Source organism: Mauremys mutica, chromosome 13 (assembly GCF_020497125.1).
Source record: "Mauremys mutica isolate MM-2020 ecotype Southern chromosome 13, ASM2049712v1, whole genome shotgun sequence".
NCBI lineage: Eukaryota > Metazoa > Chordata > Testudines > Geoemydidae > Mauremys > Mauremys mutica.
The window spans coordinates 22,471,071-22,488,980 of NC_059084.1; the positions used below are offsets into that span (position 1 = coordinate 22,471,071).

The 17,910-nt window shown below is 44.0% G+C and overlaps 1 protein-coding gene across 8 annotated transcripts in view; it reads left to right on the forward strand.

Moving 5' to 3' along the window:
- The window catches only part of ARHGAP40 (Rho GTPase activating protein 40), a 76,067-nt gene that overhangs the window by 39,126 nt on the left and 19,031 nt on the right, over positions 1 to 17,910 (forward strand). For 5 of the 8 annotated variants that reach the window (XM_044986193.1, XM_044986191.1, XM_044986189.1 and 2 more), the window contains exons 2-3: positions 11,043 to 11,242; positions 15,386 to 15,606. In XM_044986193.1, the coding sequence (XP_044842128.1) occupies positions 11,062 to 11,242; positions 15,386 to 15,606 (402 nt within the window). In that variant the 5' untranslated portion in view covers positions 11,043 to 11,061. The remainder of the gene's footprint in view (positions 1 to 11,042; positions 11,243 to 15,385; positions 15,607 to 17,910) is intronic. The other 3 variants (XM_044986194.1, XM_044986190.1, XM_044986187.1) reach the window with 1 other exon arrangement.

Sequence of the window (17,910 nt, forward strand, 5' to 3'; positions counted from 1 at the left end):
ATAGCCTATCCAACTAATGACAATCAACTCCTGCTTTCCCCTTCTCAAGAACTGTTCTTTATTCCACACTAAATGTTGTTGTTCTTTAAAACCTGTGATTTTTGTAGCACTGCACCCTGCTGACTCCTCCCTTCTGAGTTAATACAATTTTATGTTTAGTTTTTCATTTTAGTTTCAAACTCATTCTTGGCTGTTTTGTTTCTTGGTGCCAGGAGTCCCTCTGGGCCTGGCTCATGTTCTTGGAAATACTTCTAAGTTGAGTGATATCTTGTCTTGCATTTTTTTAATATCTGGAAGACTTCACCATCTCCTGCCTGTTCCCACCTTGGTTAGGTTTGGAACAGTTTTAAAGTGGATAATTTTTTTTTTGGCTTAAACTGGTAGCAAGTGTCCCCTTTGAAGTAGTTCAGCACAACAGGAGGAAACCTTTTTATTAATGCATCTGATGAAAGAGAAGCAGTCTGAGGAGTTCTCAATACAGAAAGAACATTGAGCAAGTGGGGAAGAAGTCCAAGGAGCTAACACCCCATTGAGAGCAGCTCTCTGGATGGAATGATCCAGCACTAGAACAAAATGAATACGCAGCAACACCGTTTTCTTATTGGGTTCAGAAGAGCTTGGGTTATGTGAGTGTTTTATGATGCACTTTGTTTTGTGTTTGTCAGTGTCTACTAATTAAAAATGAAACCTTACAAGCCACCAGATTTAGGAATAAGTGCTGTTGGAGAGAGGGGAATCCTTTTCTTTCCAGTGGTGCTGCAGAAAGCATTTCTTTCTGGTCCTCATAGCCTCTTGAGAGATTGTGCCTTTAAAATTCATGTCATTCCAGATCTGATTGCCTCCTGTCCCCCTCCCTAATTTCTTACTGTCACAACACTTGGCCCAGGGTTGACCTGAGCATCATAGGGGAGGGTTAGTGAGATGACATCCCCACTGGTAGGGCACACTCACACACAAGCATTGCTTTGAATCAGAGCAGCAGATTCTTTCCTCCTCTGACTCTGGTCATCAGGAAGCTTGATCCAGTCTGCTTCGTTCCATCTACAAGCTGGCCTTGCTAACCAGCATGACAGTCTTCACTCCTTTCCCAATCATCCACAGAGATTCCAAAGGATACCAAGTCATCTTTGCAAGCATCCTCAAATCTCCACAGCGGTCTGCCTCTCTTTCTAGGCCCATCACGAGCTTCAGAGTACAGTGCACTCTTTGGGATCCTGTAATCTGGCATTTACGCTAAACATACCAAAAAAACTAAACAGCTTTCATATCAGATGCTTGTGTAAAATTCTTCGAATAAGATGACAAGACAGGGTGACAAACATGGAAATGTTAAATCGTGCTGGTATGTCATCTGTGGGGATGTTGATTAGTAAGTAAAGTCTCATGTGGCTTGCATATGTCAAGTGAATGCCAAATCATGTGCCTAAGTCCCATTTTATATTCATGCTTTGCTGAATATGGATGGCTTGCTGAAATGGGCTAAATGCAGTGTCCTTGTTGCATCTCTCACCCTGACTCATTCAGCTTTACCAACGTTGGTGGCCTAATTATCTTGTTTCGTCTGCTTTTTCCCATAACGATGTTAGCACTGCTTTTCATTTTGCCCCTTTCATGCCGAATGCCCTCTCTGAACTGATCCTTAAGGCTGTGTCTTTCCCTCTCCATGATACTTACAAGAAATTGGCTGTAGAGATGGCTGAAGAATTGTCTCCTCTTTTTCCCCCTTCGTTTGTTTCATGGAGAAGGCTGGATTGACATGGCTCACATCACTATAGAGTAGTTTCTTTAGGAGGATTAGGGATAGGGTTAGGAATAAAAAACAATGTCCACAAAGGAGTAACTCCAGCTGGCGCTGCTGCCTTGCAGCTGGTTCTTGACTGAACAAAGGCCAGGGGAGAAAACCCTGAATCAAATTTGCTGTGGGGAAAATGTCAGGTGGTTGGCACTGTAGTACAGCTCTGCCCTCCAGCATCTCCTGCAGCTATGCTGGCTTCCAAACATCATGGCCTTCAAGCCTTTGGGCCTAGTCCTTATTGCTTTAATCCTACAATACTTCCAGTTATTGAAGCAAAGTGCAGAGCATATTTTATCGAAGATATTAACCTCTATCCTGAGACCTGTGCTAACCCCAGAGTGGTCAAGGGTGCATTGCAATATCCTCACACTGTCTTGGTCTGTGCGAGAAGATGCAGATTTCCTTTTTGAATAGACATCTAAGAGGTATGTATGATGGAATCAAGAAAGCAATAGATCTTTCTGCCAAGAAGACTGTCCCACTCAAATCTCTTAATGGAGACATCATTACTGATGGAGGCAAACAGTGCTCCACCCAGTGTTGCATCAGTTACAAACTACTTGCGCGAAACCATTGTTTTTGAAGCAGTGCTAAGCATGATCCTTAGATTCCAGATTACTGAAGAGTTCAATATAGAGCCATCTATAAATGTGCTTGAAAAGGCAATCACCTCCCTAGCATCAGGGAAGGACACCGGGGAGGGGGGGAAATGGAATTCCAGCTGAAGTACTGAAACATGGAGAAGTTGTGCTTGAACATTTGCACAATGCCTTGCTTGCCTGATGAAGGGAAGGAGGGGGTACCACAAGACATGAAGGATGCTAACATCATAATACAGAGTATAAAAGGAGATTGGAGTGATTTCCACAATTACAGAGGACTTTCTGTCATTAGTGTTGCTGGTAAGGCTTTCACATGGGTCATTTTTAACACCGAATAGTGAGGTGGCAAAGTTTTGCAAATGATACAAAATCACTTGAGAATTAAGTCCAAATTTGAGTGCAGAAAGTTACAAAGGGATCTTACTAAATTGGGTAAATGGGCAAGAAAATGTCAGATGAAATTCAAGGTTGATTAAATGCAAAGTTATGCACATAGAAAAACCATAATCCCAGCTATACGTACAAAACGATGAGGTCTAAATTAGCTATTACCACTCACGATAGATCTTGGAGTCATTGTGGATAGTTTTCTGAAAACATCTGCTCAATGTGCAGCACCAGACAGAAAAGCTAACAATGGTAGGAACCATTGGGAAAAGGATAGCTAAGAAGACAAAATATCAAAACGCTACTGTATAAATCCATTTTATGCCCACACCTTGAACACTGCATGTAATTTTAGTTGTCCCATCTCAAAAAGCCATACATTTAGAATTGGAAAAAGTACAGAGAAGGGCAACAGAAATGATTGGGGGTATGCAACAGCTCTCTTATGAGAGACGGTAAAAAGGCTGGCAGTTCATCTTAGAAACTAAGGCGGGGGGATATGCCATCTCGGGTCAGTTATATTGGATACCTGATATTAGATAAGTTCTGAGAAGGGCTGCCACCCACATTCAGTCAACTGGCTAAGCACTTAAACACCAAGATATGGGTCTTCCAGATGTTCGTTTTGAGCATGCTGCTGCCTGGTGGCAATACTTGGAGCACCTAAGCAGGCATGAGAAAAGGTTAAACAGCTTCCACACCTGCTGTCCTCGTATTTTCAATATCAAGTGAGGAACCAAGGTGTCTGAGAGTGAAGTACTTGGAAAAAGGAAAATTCTTGTAGTGAGTCAGCTTTATCTTCTGGCCCTGCACCTTATTGCCTACGTTATCTCTTGCAATGACTCTCACTTTAGAATTGGAGTTTTTAGCTACTTGTGATGCTGCAAGCATGACATGCAGCAACTGAACTGGTTTGGCACTTGCACCATTGTTTTTCAAGATGGAGGGTTGCCATGAGTGTGTGGTTTTATTTTTTTATTATTATTTTAAACTATGCACTTCACTAACTTGATTTTATAGCCAATTGCTTTGTCGAGTTAATTTTTTAAAAAATCTTCTAAGTGTTAAACTTTTTGTTATGGTTACGGTTTGTCTGAGTGAACTTGGTTATTCCACCTACTCTTTGCTTAAAACATACAATCTCCACCTCCAATCTAAACTGCTGTTACTCGTGTAGGTTACTGAATGTTCCTCGCTCACTGTCCTCACAGGGATAATCTTATAAATGTCTGGAATCTGAAGCTAATGTGATGCATGCCTCTGCCTCATCAGTCACATATTTAAAGCAGCTTTAAACAGTCAATTTTGTTCTTTAGAAAAATCAAAAGAAAACATTCTTTAGATTAGAGAAACCATTGGTCTTTAAATCTGTTTGCCTTACAGTAGTGTGAGAGGAAGGGTGGTCCAGTGGTTAGTGTGCCAGCCTAAGACTTTAGAGGCTTGGGTTCAAGTCCCTGCTCCATAACAGACTTCTTGCATGACCTTGAGCAAATCATCTAGCCTCCCTGTGCCCCAGTTCTCCTTCAGTAAAATGGAAAGGATAGCAATTCCTAACCTCAAAGGGTGTTGGGAATAAATACATTAAAGATTGTGAGGTAACCAGATACTACAGGTCATAGAAGTACTTTAAATAGGGCGCCCAATCAGGGAGCAGTGTCCCATTATGCTAAATGCTGTACAAATGCATAATGAAAAGATGGTCCCTGCACCAAAAAGCTTGCAGCCTAACTTCACACATGTGATGTCAGTGGGAATGGAACCCATGGATGTCTGTGGGCCAAATTCAGTGAGGAAAATGGTGGTGTCAGTTACTCATCAGGTGTAAATAGGTCAGAAAACACAGATGTTCTGAATTTTCTGGGGTTGGGGTGGGAATGATTTAGTGTAATTAACAATGTGGGGCTGGCTCTAGACATGGCATCCTGTTCAGAATTGTGTGAATAAATGTCTTATACAGTCCCTCACAGGGAAAGCAAGGCTATGTGTCCTCGAGTCAGTGTTCAGATTCTCTTGTACACCTTGCGTTATGTTCTGTAATGGGATCCAATGTAGAATCAAGTCCATGTGGTGTGTGTGTGTGTGTGTGTGTGTATATTTAAATATGATTACTTGTGCATATTTACATATCAATATCTGTGTTGTGTATACAGAAATAAATTTCTCTGTGTCCCTGACTCCAATTTGATTTCACTTTGAAGAGCCGTGAGCTGTCATTTGTTTCTCCAGAAATACTTCCTTGGTGAAGCCAATGACCACTGTAGAATGAGAAACATATCTTCTCACTGAGGCAAGTGTTTGATCAAGTGACCATTACTTTCATTTGGAATTGCCATAGGGGAATACCAAGCAGAACTACTCCATTTGGGTCAATGGGGAAGAATATTTCTTTTTTCATCTCCCCAACTCCTACCGTAATATGCTCATTTCCTCTTCTTAAGAGCTGGTTATCAGATCCCTTTTGTAAGCATTTCTCTCCTTTCTAGGGGACTTCCCAAACAGGCAAACACTAATCTCTTACTTTGTGACTGTGAGAGTAATACAACTTTCAACAGCTGGGGAGGGGAAGCAAATGCTCATTGCGGGACGGCTGGATGGTCTAACAGGGCTTTACTGTCTTGAACTTCTCTTTCATGGAATGATAGCAGCGCACTCTTTGTTCAGTAAGGGTACGTCTACACTACGGGACTATTCCGAATTTGCATAAACCGGTTTTGTAAAACAGATTTTATAAAATCGATTGCGCGCGGCCACACTAAACACATTAAATCGGTGGTGTGCGTCCATGGTCCGAGGCTAGCGTCGATTTCTGGAGCGTTGCACTGTGGGTAGCTATCCCGTAGCTATCCCATAGTTCCCGCAGCCTCCCCCGCCCCTTGGCATTTCCGGGTTGAGATCCCAGTGCCTGATGGGGCAAAAATCATTGTCGCGGGTGGTTCTGGGTACAGCCTCACCCCTCCCTCCCTGAGCAGCAGACAACCGTTTCGCGCCTTTTTTTGCTTGGTGAACTGTGCAGACGCCATAGCACAGCAAGCATGGACCCTGCTCAGCTCCATACCGCAATCGTGAATGTTTTAAACACCTCGCGCACTCTAGTGCAGTCTATGGTGAACCAGGACCTTCAATCCGAGGCGAGGAGGAGGCGGATACGGCAGCGCGGCGATGACAGTGATGAGGACGTAGACACAGAATTCTCTCAAACGGCGGGCCCCTGCGCTTTGGAGATCCTGATGGTAATGGGGCAGATTCTATCCATTGAACGCCGATTTTGGGCCCGGGAAACAAGCACTGACTGGTGGGACCGCATTGTGTTGCAGGTGTGGGACGATTCCCAGTGGCTGCGAAACTTTCGCATGCGTAAGGGCACTTTCATGGAACTTTGTGACTTGCTTGCCCCTGCCCTGAAACGCCGTAATACCAAGATGAGAGCAGCCCTCACAGTAGAGAAGCGAGTGGCGATAGCCCTGTGGAAGCTTGCAACGCCAGACAGCTACCGGTCAGTCGGGAATCAATTTGGAGTTGGAAAATCTACTGTGGGGGCTGCTGTGATGCAAGTAGCCAAAGCAATCACTAAGCTGCTGCTACGAAAGGTTGTGACTCTGGGAAACGTGCAGGCCATAGTGGATGGCTTTGCTGCAATGGGATTCCCTAACTGTGGGGGGCGATAGATGGAACCCATATCCCTATCTTGGCACCGCAGCGCCAGGGCACCCAGTACGTAAACCGCAAGGGGTACTTTTCAATGGTGCTGCAAGCACTGGTAGATCACAAGGGACGTTTCACAAACATCCACATGGGATGGCCAGGGAGGGTTCATGACGCTCGCGTCTTCAGAAGCACTACTCTGTTTAAACGGCTGCAGCAAGGGAATTACTTCCCAGACCAGAAAATAACAGTTGGGGATGTTGAAATGCCTGTCGTTATCCTGGGGGACCCAGCCTACCCCTTGATGCCATGGCTCATGAAGCCATACACAGGCAGCCTGGACAGTGGTCAGGATCTGTTCAATTACAGGCTGAGCAAGTGCAGAATGGTGGTGGAATGTGCATTTGGCCGTTTAAAGGCGCGCTGGCGGACATTACTGACTCGCTCAGACCTCAGCCAAACCAATGTCCCCTATGTTATTACTGCTTGCTGTATTCTCCACAATCTCTGTGAGAGTAAGGGGGAGACCTTTATGGCGGGGTGGGAGGCTGAGGCAAATCACCTGGCCGCTGATTACGCGCAGCCAGACACCAGGGAGATTAGAAGAGCACACCAGGAAGCGGTGCGCATCAGAGAAGCTTTGAAAACGAGCTTCATCAATGGCCAGGGTACAGTGTGACTGCTGTGTTTGTTGATGAACACCCAACCCCCTTGATTGACTCAGTCCCTGTAAGCAACTCCCCCACCCCCTTCGAGTACAGCTTACTTATGCAAATAAAGTCACTCTCATTTAAAAAGCATGAATTCTTTATTGATTCCTTATAAAAAGAGGGAGAGAAGTAAGGGTGTGGTTTGGGAGGAGGATAGGAGGGATGGAGAAGGCCATTAAAAAAAAAATTCACAGTAACGACAGCCTTCTGGTTGGGCTGTCCACGGGGGTGGAGTGGGCGGGTGCACGGAGCCTCCCCCCACGCGTTCTTACACGTCTGGGTGAGGAGGATGTGGAACAAGGTGAGGGTTGAGGGTGGTTATACAGGGGCTGCAGCGGCACTCTGTGATCATGCTGCCTTTCCTGAAGCTCCACAAGACGCCGGAGCATGTCAGTTTGATCACGCAGCAGCCCCAGAGTTGCATCCCGCCACCGCTGATCTTCCTGCCGCCACCGCTGATTTTCCTGCCGGTCTTCCTGCCGCCACCTCTCATCTCGGTTGTCCCTCCTGTCCTCACGTTCATCCCTCCTGTCCTCACATTCACTGGCCTCTTTCCTGTAATTTGAAACCACGTCCTTCCACTCATTCAGATGAGCTCTTTCATTGCGTGTAACTTCCATAATATCCGAGAACATCTCATCTCGCGTCTTCTTTTTCCTCCGCCTTATCTGTGCTAGCCTTTGGGATGGAGGAGGGATGGTTGAAAAATTTGCAGCTGCATGAGGGAGATAAATATTTAGAAAGATACATTTTACAGAACAATGATTATACTCTTTCACAGTGAAAAGAAGTATTCACCTAGCACATGTGATTTCCCTACAAGGTCGCATTTTTAATCTTAATAGTGAGTGCCTGCAGCTCTGGAGTTACAGATCTCACAGACACAGGTCCAGGCATCAGAATTCAGCTTGCATGCGGCCATGGTAAGCCACTGTCTTTCTGCTTCTGTAGTGATGTACCCCTCCCCCCCAACGCATGGCTAATACCACGCTAGCTCCCTGCTAATCAACAACCTTTCCCCCCCCCTACCCACTGCGTGTCTGGTACCTTGGGGAAGATCGCCGGTGACCAAACACAGAAAAGATCATCGGCATTTCACTCCTCCCCTCCCCCCGCTTCGCTACGTGCAGGAAAGTTTTTTTTTTAAGCTGATGCAGTCCACGAACCCAGTAGAAAAATGGCCACCCCCCTTACTTAAATTCCTGATTTTTAACCAGGTTATCCTGAACGATATCACTTTGCTGAGGATAACAGAACAAGATAAAGAACGGATGCTTCTTGAATGCCAGCAGTCACCGGGACCATACGCTGCTATGCTTTGCCACGCAATGATACCTGATTACTTGCTACATGCATGGCGTGGTAAAGTGTCCTACCACGGTGGGCGGAACAAGGCTGCCTTGCCCAGAAACCTTCTGCAAAGGCTTCTGGAGTACCTACAGGAGCGCTTCATCGAGATGTCCCTGGAGGATTTCCTCTCAATCCCCGGACATGTTAACAAACTTTTCTAAGTAACTATACTGTCTGCGAATGCATCCCAAGTCCTCAGGGCAAATCAATCATTAAAAAAGGCTTGCTTAAAAAACAATGTTTGCTATTTGCAAAGGTACACTCACCAGAGCTCCCTTCCATGGCGTCATTGTCTGGGATAGTGGCTTGTGAGGGCTGGGAGGACGGTAATTCCGTCAGGGTGATAAAAAGCTCCTGGCTGCTGGGGCTCACGGAGTGCTGTGTGCTCTCTGCTATGTCTTCCTCCTCTTCTTCATCTTCCCCGTCTGCATAATCCTCAGCCATGGCAGAGATTACAACCCCCACCTCGGAATCCACCATCAGGGGTGGGGTACTTGTGGCGCAGCCCCCTAAAATTGCATGCAGCTCAGCATAGAAGCGGCATGTTTTTCGACCTGCCCCGGACCTTCCGTTTGCTTCTTTGGTTTTCTGGTAGCCTTGTCTGAGCTCCTTAACTTTCACTCTGCACTGCACTGAGTCCCGGCTGTGGCCTTTATCCGTCATAGCCTTAGAAATTCTTTCAAATACTTTTTCATTTCGTCTTTTGGAACGCAGTTCTGTTAGCACTGAATCCTCTCCCCAGATAGCGATCAGATCCAGTACCTCCCGTGCAGTCCATGCTGGGGCTCTTTTACGATTCTCAGGAGACTGCATTGTTAACTGTGCTGATGAGCTGTGCGTGGTCACCTGTGCTGATGAGATGAGATCTCCACGCTGGGGAAGCAGGAAATGAATTTCAAAAGTTCACGGGGCTTTTCCTGTCTACCTGGCCAGTGCATCCGAGTTCAGAATGCTGTCCAGAACGGTCACTGGTGCACTGTGGGATAGCTCCCGGAGGCCAATGCCGTCGATCAGCGTCCACACTAACCCTAATCCGATATTTTAATACCGATACTAGCGTTACTCCTCTCGTTAGGGAGGAGTACAGAAACCGGTTTAAAGAGCCATTAAAATCGATATATGGTGCCTCCTAGTGTGGACGGTTGTGGCGTTAAATCGGTTTTACGCTCCTAAAACCGGTTTAAACGCGTAGTGTAGACCAGGCTTATGTCCTAGCTGCTTTGGTTCTCTTACTAATTCCCAGTATTGCCAGTCCCAAATGTTTTAAAAACAACAATCCATGAGTTGGGTCCCCAAAAATCATGACTGGCTTAAACACAGAGATTTAAAAAAAAAATTGGGGTAAAGACTCCTTTTGGTTTTTGAGCCTTTTAGGTTTTTTCCTTGACCATGATTTTTTTTTAAATGAAGTCGAGTTTCTGACATAATCACGTGACTGCAGGAGCTGTCGCTTCAAGGAAAAGACCAAACATTGTGAGACTTGTGATAAAACCGCAAGAGTTGGCAACACTGATTTTGCCTGCAGAGCTAGTGACAGCCCTCTGAAAAGCAGAGTTTGATACCAGCAAAATCTCTGTGATGTGACATAACACAGAGGTTTGGGGTTATCGTACTAGTTAGTAGGTTACGTAGGACTAGATCAGGTTATATAGTTTATGGTAAAGTGAGTGGTACTCTCATTTTTGGTTGTCTCTGTTGCATATATTGCTTGCACTGCAAAAGGTTTGCATTCTGAGTCAGGAGTGATCTAAAATCATTCTTTCCTCAAAAGGAATTTGGGAATACCTATGAAAACCAGGCAAGTGTCAGTCAACTGGTGTAGGGACTGGGGCTGAATCCAGGTTCTGTAACTATCGAGCTGTCAAAGCTGTTTGTGAAAAATCTAAGTTGCTCTTGCTCACTTTGAGTGCTGTGGCAGCGTTAATTCCTAAATCCTCACTTCTGAGACTATGCCTAGAGCATTTTCTATTCTCAAAATACATCAGGTATCTTTTGCTTACAGCCTAATAATCTGCTGCTCAGCAGACAACCGGGGGGGGTGGGGAGGAATTCTGGTCTCCATATTGGTCTCCTAAAGCTTGTCCATGCGGCACTGACAAAGTGTACCAGAAGGACGTGATTTGTAGAGTGCTCTAAAGTCCTGTGTTCTAACTGCCCCGTGTAGACTCTGCTGGCATGTTCTAAAAGGTACCTAGTTTGCACTAATGTAGTCCCACGTTCAACAGGACTGTAGTTTTCTTCAGGGAGGCCTACAGCTTAGCTGAACTGAGCTAGTATAAGATTTTGTTACTCCTCTTTTACACTGGCAGGTGTTCTCTATTAGGTCATCAGAAAGACAGTCCAAGGAACTGCATGTAGCTAGACTAATTAATGAGCTTGTTTCCAGCCTTCAACCTCCTATTATCGCTAAACAAAAACAATAGGACGTCGCACACTTATCTTTATTTGGTTGTTGCAGTCATTTAATCATGAACTGTTGACTTATTCTCACTGAGCACGAAAGTCGAGCCCAGATATCTTGATCTTGATTTATTTATTTCCTTCCTCTCTCCTCAGCAGAAGTTGCCCTTGCAAAATGAGCCAGTTTCCTCAGAAGAGTTCTATGGAGCCCCCATTGTCGGAGTGCATGAATTCCAGAGTAGATTCTTTGGACAGTTTGTCAATGGACAATTTTTGGCTGGAGGTGGAGAACATCAAACAGAGCACTGAAGCTGAGCAAGAGGAGTGCAACCTTGCAGATGTCAAAACCCCAGAGGGTAGGTCACTGGGAATATGGGTGGAGGGAGCAATGAGGAGGAAAATGTATGTTGGCAAGGACCAAATCTCACTGGGTAAAGTTTCAAAAAGTACCTTTTGTACTTGAGTCATTTTGAACATGGGCTGTAGGCTCCTAAGTCATTTAAGTACATAGGTACTTTTTGATAATTTTACCTGGGGATCCCCCCCCAAAAACAAAAAAACCACCCTATTAACATTTTTTGGGGGTAGAGGGGGTAAAGGGTAGGGGCAACTATTTGGATGGGGAAAAGGGCAAAAAGATTCTGGGGTGCGAAAGGAATTGTGCAGCATGGTTTCGTCTAGAATTAAGGGACAAATTTTTAGCAGTGTGAGTGATTAACCATTGGAATAAACTACCAAGGGAAGTCGTGCCTTCAAGACGGGGGTCCTTTATGAAAGATAGATGGGAGTTCGAGGGTCAGATTAAAAGGTCTGATAGGTTGGACGCGGGCCATAGTTTGCCCACCCCTGGAGTAGATCTAATAGTCCCTTCTGGGTTTGAAATCTATGAATTTCCCAATGACCTCTTACTTTCATTCTCTTTTTGGAACTAGTTTCTCCTTGCAGTCAGTGCAGCCCACTAGATGGCATTGTAGCATGAGCTCTTCAAAGCTTTGTGTAGCAAAAGAGAGCACTGCATGTTTTTTGCAGATCATGAAGTGCAAAGGAAGAGTTTGGATTCCAGACTGCAGTTTAAAGCACTGCTAAGGCAGCATACACTGCAGGGCATGTTGTTGGAGCTTAGCAAACAATAAATAACCATAACAGAAACAAACTGAGGGCTATGCACAAATGAGGAGCTCCCCAAAATGCTGACACACATGGAAAAATATCCTGATTTTTTTTTTTCCTGAGAAGAAGTGGTTTATCTCTTGTGGAAAAATTAATCCTAGAACGCCCCCACAGACTGTCAGCAGGGCACTTGTATTTCATCATGTATGTAAGATGGCCAGGACCCTTCTGGTTATTTGGCTCTCCGGGTACTCCCAAAGCCCCTCAAGTCCTTCTGTGGCTGTGTGGGGAGGAAGATGGCAGCTTTCTCCATGCTTCTGAAATTGTATTTAAATCACAACCTGTTCATTGTGCTGCCTCCCCAGTCCTCATAGTTCACGATCTTCAATGCTAGCAACTGCTAGCTGTCCAGTCACAAGCATGTAGATTTAAATGGGTATTTTTAGTAGCAGTTTTTTTTTCCAGAGAGAATATGATAAAATAAGAGGTCAAGAACTTGTGCGATGTAGAAAGCAGTGCTGGGCTGGCACTAAACTGATGTTACAAAGATTGTGAGATTACTGAATCTCAGAAGTTCTTTGTCTTCTGCCCAGCTTGAAGCTGAGTGACTTTGCCATATGCCTAAGAAAAGTGTCTGTGCAAGGGAAAACCCTCTCCTCTTACAGCTTCTCTAAAACTTTTTGAAACCCACGTGTCAGAAATTTTCCCTTAGCTTTTGGGATTACAACATATATTAGTCCAATGCAGGATGGGCTAAATCTCTTTAGGTAATTCTGGGTAATGTTCCTTTTTGACTACTATTTTTGGCTAAATTACATCTCAAAAGGTGTGTTCACGATGGTCAGTGTTCTCTTTAAATTTCCAGATCCATGTGTTTTCCTCAGTTACATATTCCCCTTCTCTCCCTGGGAATGTTTTGTCTAGCACCTACGTAGCTTGGGTCAGCCTTGAAATTATTCTCCAGATTAAATCACCGAAGCCAGATTTTCATTAACCTGTGTACTGGACAGTTCCTCCCACTGGAGTTTCCCAGAGAAATAACCAGTCATACTTGCTTCCTTGTATGCCAGCAGTAAATGTAATTTAGCCCAAGGTTATTAAATGGAAATTATTTAGATGAATTATATCCAAGATACTTTGGATGCATCAGATAGGCCAATCGGTTTAATAGAAGACCATAAATCAGATACCTAATTAGCTGTGTGTCAGTTTTTCGTTTCCTGTTATGATTAGAATTGGAAACTTTCAGAGTTGCAAAAATTACACTGACATTTCTCCTCATCACCAAAAGTTAATAAAAGGGAGGCCCTGTTGTGCATGCCTTGCTCCCACTGACTTCAGAGGTCAGAATTTTTGTCAGAATAAGGTGTCTAGTGCAAGGCTCTTTAATTAGATTAAGGCTCCAATCCTGCAAATACATGAGTAACCTCAAACACCTGAGTTCCCATTGAATTCAGTGGCATGAATCACGTGCACAGGTGTTTATAGGATTGGGGGTTTAATATAAAGCAGGCTGAAATTTTTTTTTTTTTGGTTCGCTTTTTCCAGCAAAAATGCCCATCTGACAAAATGGGAACTTCCCACCCCCAATTCATTTCATTGATATTTTTCACCGGCGGGAGGGAATCTTGCTGACTAAGTTGAACCTCAGAATAGCAAATCTAGACTACAAAGCAAGTGATATTTGTTTGTTCTATTTTCACCAAGTTAAGAAATAAGGTTTAGCGTGGAAAATATCTTGCAACTGTGACTCCATAATGAGCTGTCTCCTCTTTCTTCATTATATGGATTCTTTTACTTCAATATACTACTTTTTAAGGCTATGTGATGAGATGTTAGCTTTATCCAGTTGTTAGGTGAATTTAACTTCACAAGGCTGGGGTACTTCCTATAAAAACATTTAACAGACATATGGTATAATAGATTTGACAGTCATTGTTTGCTTGAGCAGCTGTCCCGGGAGAGGAAATATCAGTTTCTGTCAGAGGAAGAGCATGAACAAATATTCGGTCTTCAGTCAGTTCAATAGTGATTTTTCGGCCATGTCTGTAAATGGATAAGTACAGAATGTCTGTGAACCTCCCTGTAGTGAATAAATGCAGTATGCAGAGACAGAGCTGAGGAAGAGAGGAGGTTGTATGGCATACAATGTATTAAGGCTGAAGCTACACATGACTATGCTTGTCCTCAGAGTTCAAACAGCTGCCTCGTTCACATAGCGCTGTCTGACCTGCACACAGAATGAATTATGCAGGAAAAATATGCCGAGTCCTCAGACTTGATTCATTTGCAGAAGGGGAAAGAGTTAAGTTTTTGCAGATAACTTTATGGATCCTGACTTCTGAGAGCTTCACTTTGGACCCATAACATGCTTTGACTGTAGTAGTATTTTTAAAAAAAAAAAGAATATAGTTGTAAATTAAATACATAACTTCTACCTGCATGTAGAAATACTGCAAAGATGTCTGGGCCCACTTAAAATGTAAAGGCAAATAAACTGTGGTGGTAAAAGTATAATGTTACTGCACCAAGTTAACTGCGCATAAGAAGTTAAATAAAAGATGATAAAATTGAATCCAGGCAGTCTGGATATATTCTGAGGTAAATCTAACTATGTATCTAGCTGTTAAAGGAACAATCTAAATAGTAAGAGCATAAAAGCCATCTAAGGGAATATCAGGTGGTGGTGTGTTTTAACAGAGCTTTTCTCTTGATTGTTCTAGAAAGCTGTCGGTGGATCAGATTTACTCCTGGAGTGAACTGGTGCTGACCCCGCTGCAGTCACTGAGTTGTGTGCTGTCTTATGCTAGGGCAGAATTTTGCCCAGGAAGCTCCTTTGAGGCCGGACTGTGGCTGGCAGCTGTGTAATGGGAGAGCACAAGTTTTCCTCCTCCACCCTCATCCCCAGTGTTCAGCCATAATCACAGCCCGTGCACTGTCAGAGTGTAAAGATTAGGCCTGAATAGGGAACGATGTGGCATTAGCTGCCCCAAAGAGGACTTGGTGGTAGCAGGGCCTACCTTCTCTCCCCAGGGCTCAGTGGAGCTGTCCAGCTGCAGAGAGGAGTTTGGTGCAGCTTTTGCAATGGGCATGTCCCTCCCCGCCCCCCACTCCTAATTGATAAGCCCAGTCTCTCCTGGTGCCCACTGAGGTGATGTGGCTTGGATCCATCCCCAACCCAGGGTTGTGGCTCAAAGCCCTTTAGCTTTCATAAATTGGTAGTTCAAGAGAAACAATCCTTGAGGGACCCAAATGAAGTGAGCTGTTGGGATTTTTGGCATATCTGACTGTCTTTCTAGCCCTGCTTTGTCCCTACTGTATCTGTTAGTTTGCAGTGTTACCCTGCTTTCTCACAGACACTGCTTTTCTCCTCATCCCTTGCCTCTCAGAGGGAGAAGCCGAAGCTGAGTGGCTACAGGATGCAGGCCTCTCTGACCTAATTGGGGAGGACACCTCAGAAAATGACAACATAGTGCTGCTCTCCACCTTGACCAAGACGCAGGCTGCAGCCGTGCAGCGAAGGCTGGATACTTACTCGCGGTCACGGCGGAAGAAGAACAAACCACCCGTGCGTGATGTCAGAGACATTTTTGGTGTGGTCGGCTCTGAGGTATGTTGCTTTACTGACTTCCAGAATATTTCCATGCGTCCTAGCAGCCGCTTTCGCTTTCTGGCTCTGTGGGGTTATATGACTGTGAACTAGCAACATTTCACCTTTGAGCCTAAGCGGAAGTGTATCTTGCAGAGTTTAATGCCTCAGGGATACAGTAAAACAGTGTTCTAGAACCTGAGGATTTAGAGACTTCACTCTAGTCAGTGGATCGCTAGCGAAAGGTAGCAGAATGGCAGCTCTGTAAGTCTGAAGACCTCTCTGTAGTCACAGAATAGGAATGGTATGGGCAGCAGCAATACAAGTTTTCCAGCTACTCTTCTGCCAATATGCCTTAACACTTCTCGCGGTGAGGGGCTGTTTCAGTGTCCATAGCCTTCCTGCAGACTGCCAACAAGCATCTTGGTTAATGTCCTTTGTGGTGGGGATCTTTGTGATGTTTGATACTTGTCACTTATGTACTGGAGAAAGAGAGCCGCTTTCCACAGCTTGCAGCACCAGTGACAACTTGTTGTCATGAATTCAGATCTGGCCAACACAGTTAACATGTTCCATGTATAACACACAAAAACATTAGTATTTTATTTGTATTCCAAAAGCACTTAGAGGCCGCAGCTGAGATCATGGCCCCAATGTATGCATGTACACAGTCCTCAGAGAGCTGAGAGTCTAAGCTGACCACATGGACACAAAGGGTAGGAAAAAGAGGAATTAATTCACAATTTGCTATGGAGTTTGGGACCAGTGCCTAGTCAGGAGTGAGAGAATGGATCATAATGCAGGCCCCGTTTAACATGTTCCTGAACTTATTCCCATTAAAGTGGAACATTTGGATTAATTGCTCCTCTTCTAATTAATTTGCCTTCAGAGACTTGATAGTATCAATCTTATTAAAAAAGCATTAGGCAGGATAGCACAGTCCTTAAACCTACCTCATTATGAGCCCTGGAAAGTGGACTTGCTAGTGAATTCACCCAGGGAGCTTACCCAATAGAAGTTGCTCAATTCCTTCCTTTCCGCTTGGTGCCTTTTAAAAATTTGGAATCCTCATTTATACAAGCTGAGCCTAGCCTGGTGTCATCCTTATAACAAAGACCTTTTGCAGGAATGAGCTGTTCCTTCATACTTCTCCAGATGACCTTTCTGATAGGTTTCACTTGAACACACTAATAGTATAAATGATTGTTTAAATACATGGTGGAAAAATAAACTAGTGTCTCCATAATATAAGGCCAGAAACCAGTGGCAGATGTTACTTGTAGCTTTCTCACTGTTCTTAGGTAGAGATAATTCTAGCATGCTTAATTGCACGGAGATAAGGTTATGAATAATCCTGTATAAATGCAGACTGTTCTTGTTCATGCACAAGTGGGTAACAGCACACATGTAGTAATTTTGCATGTGCAACTAGGGTGACCAGATAGCAAGTGCAGAAAAATTGGGACACTCTTTTTTTGGGGGGGGAGGGAGGTGGGAGGGTAAAGGAGCATATATAAGATAAAGCCCCTTGTATCACGATGCCTGGTTACCCTATGTGGCGCTACTGTAACTGTTTGTGCCCTGGGGTTCAATCTAGTTGCTTGTCTGAAAATTTAATGCTGAATGTTTTAGTTTTGACTTACCAGCAACAAATGTAATGTGATCCCATTGGCTCTTCTGAAATTATTCCATTTTCCATTGCTCCTAAAGCATTTGCCGAGCTTATAAAGATCAGTCTCCTGCGTGCATTTGATATATTGCTAATATTTACATTTGACAATCCATGCAACTGAGATCCAGCTTCATGCTTTAAAATACTTGGTATACTGTGTGCACATTCAAAGATACCAAACCTGCTTATTTAAATAGCTTTTAACTTGATAAGAAAACAGAATGTTCCATCTCATTTCTAGTTGTAAGCCAGATTTCTAGACACCATTCTACAGGCCCTGGTTAGAGCCATTGGAATTATTCATGTTTTCTCTCTCAATATTGTTGGACTTCAAAGCTTTGCAGTCATGTGTTTACGATCCCCAATCATTAGCAGAATGTACTGGACAGGGTGAGCAAAGTTAAGAACTGCAAATACATTTATTTTAAAGCTAGCTGTTGGAAAACTTGTTCCTCTTTTACTGACTTGCCAAGACCTGAATTCCATATTCCTGGGTTGTCTTTCCCTTTATTGGAAGAGAAGATGAAATCATAAGCATTTAAAATAAAAAGGGCAGTTAATCTGTTCTCTCTGAGTTTTGCGATACCCTCCTCCATTGCAAGGGAAATATCAGATTCTTAATTCTGGTCATTAAAGAGCAATCAATGTATTTA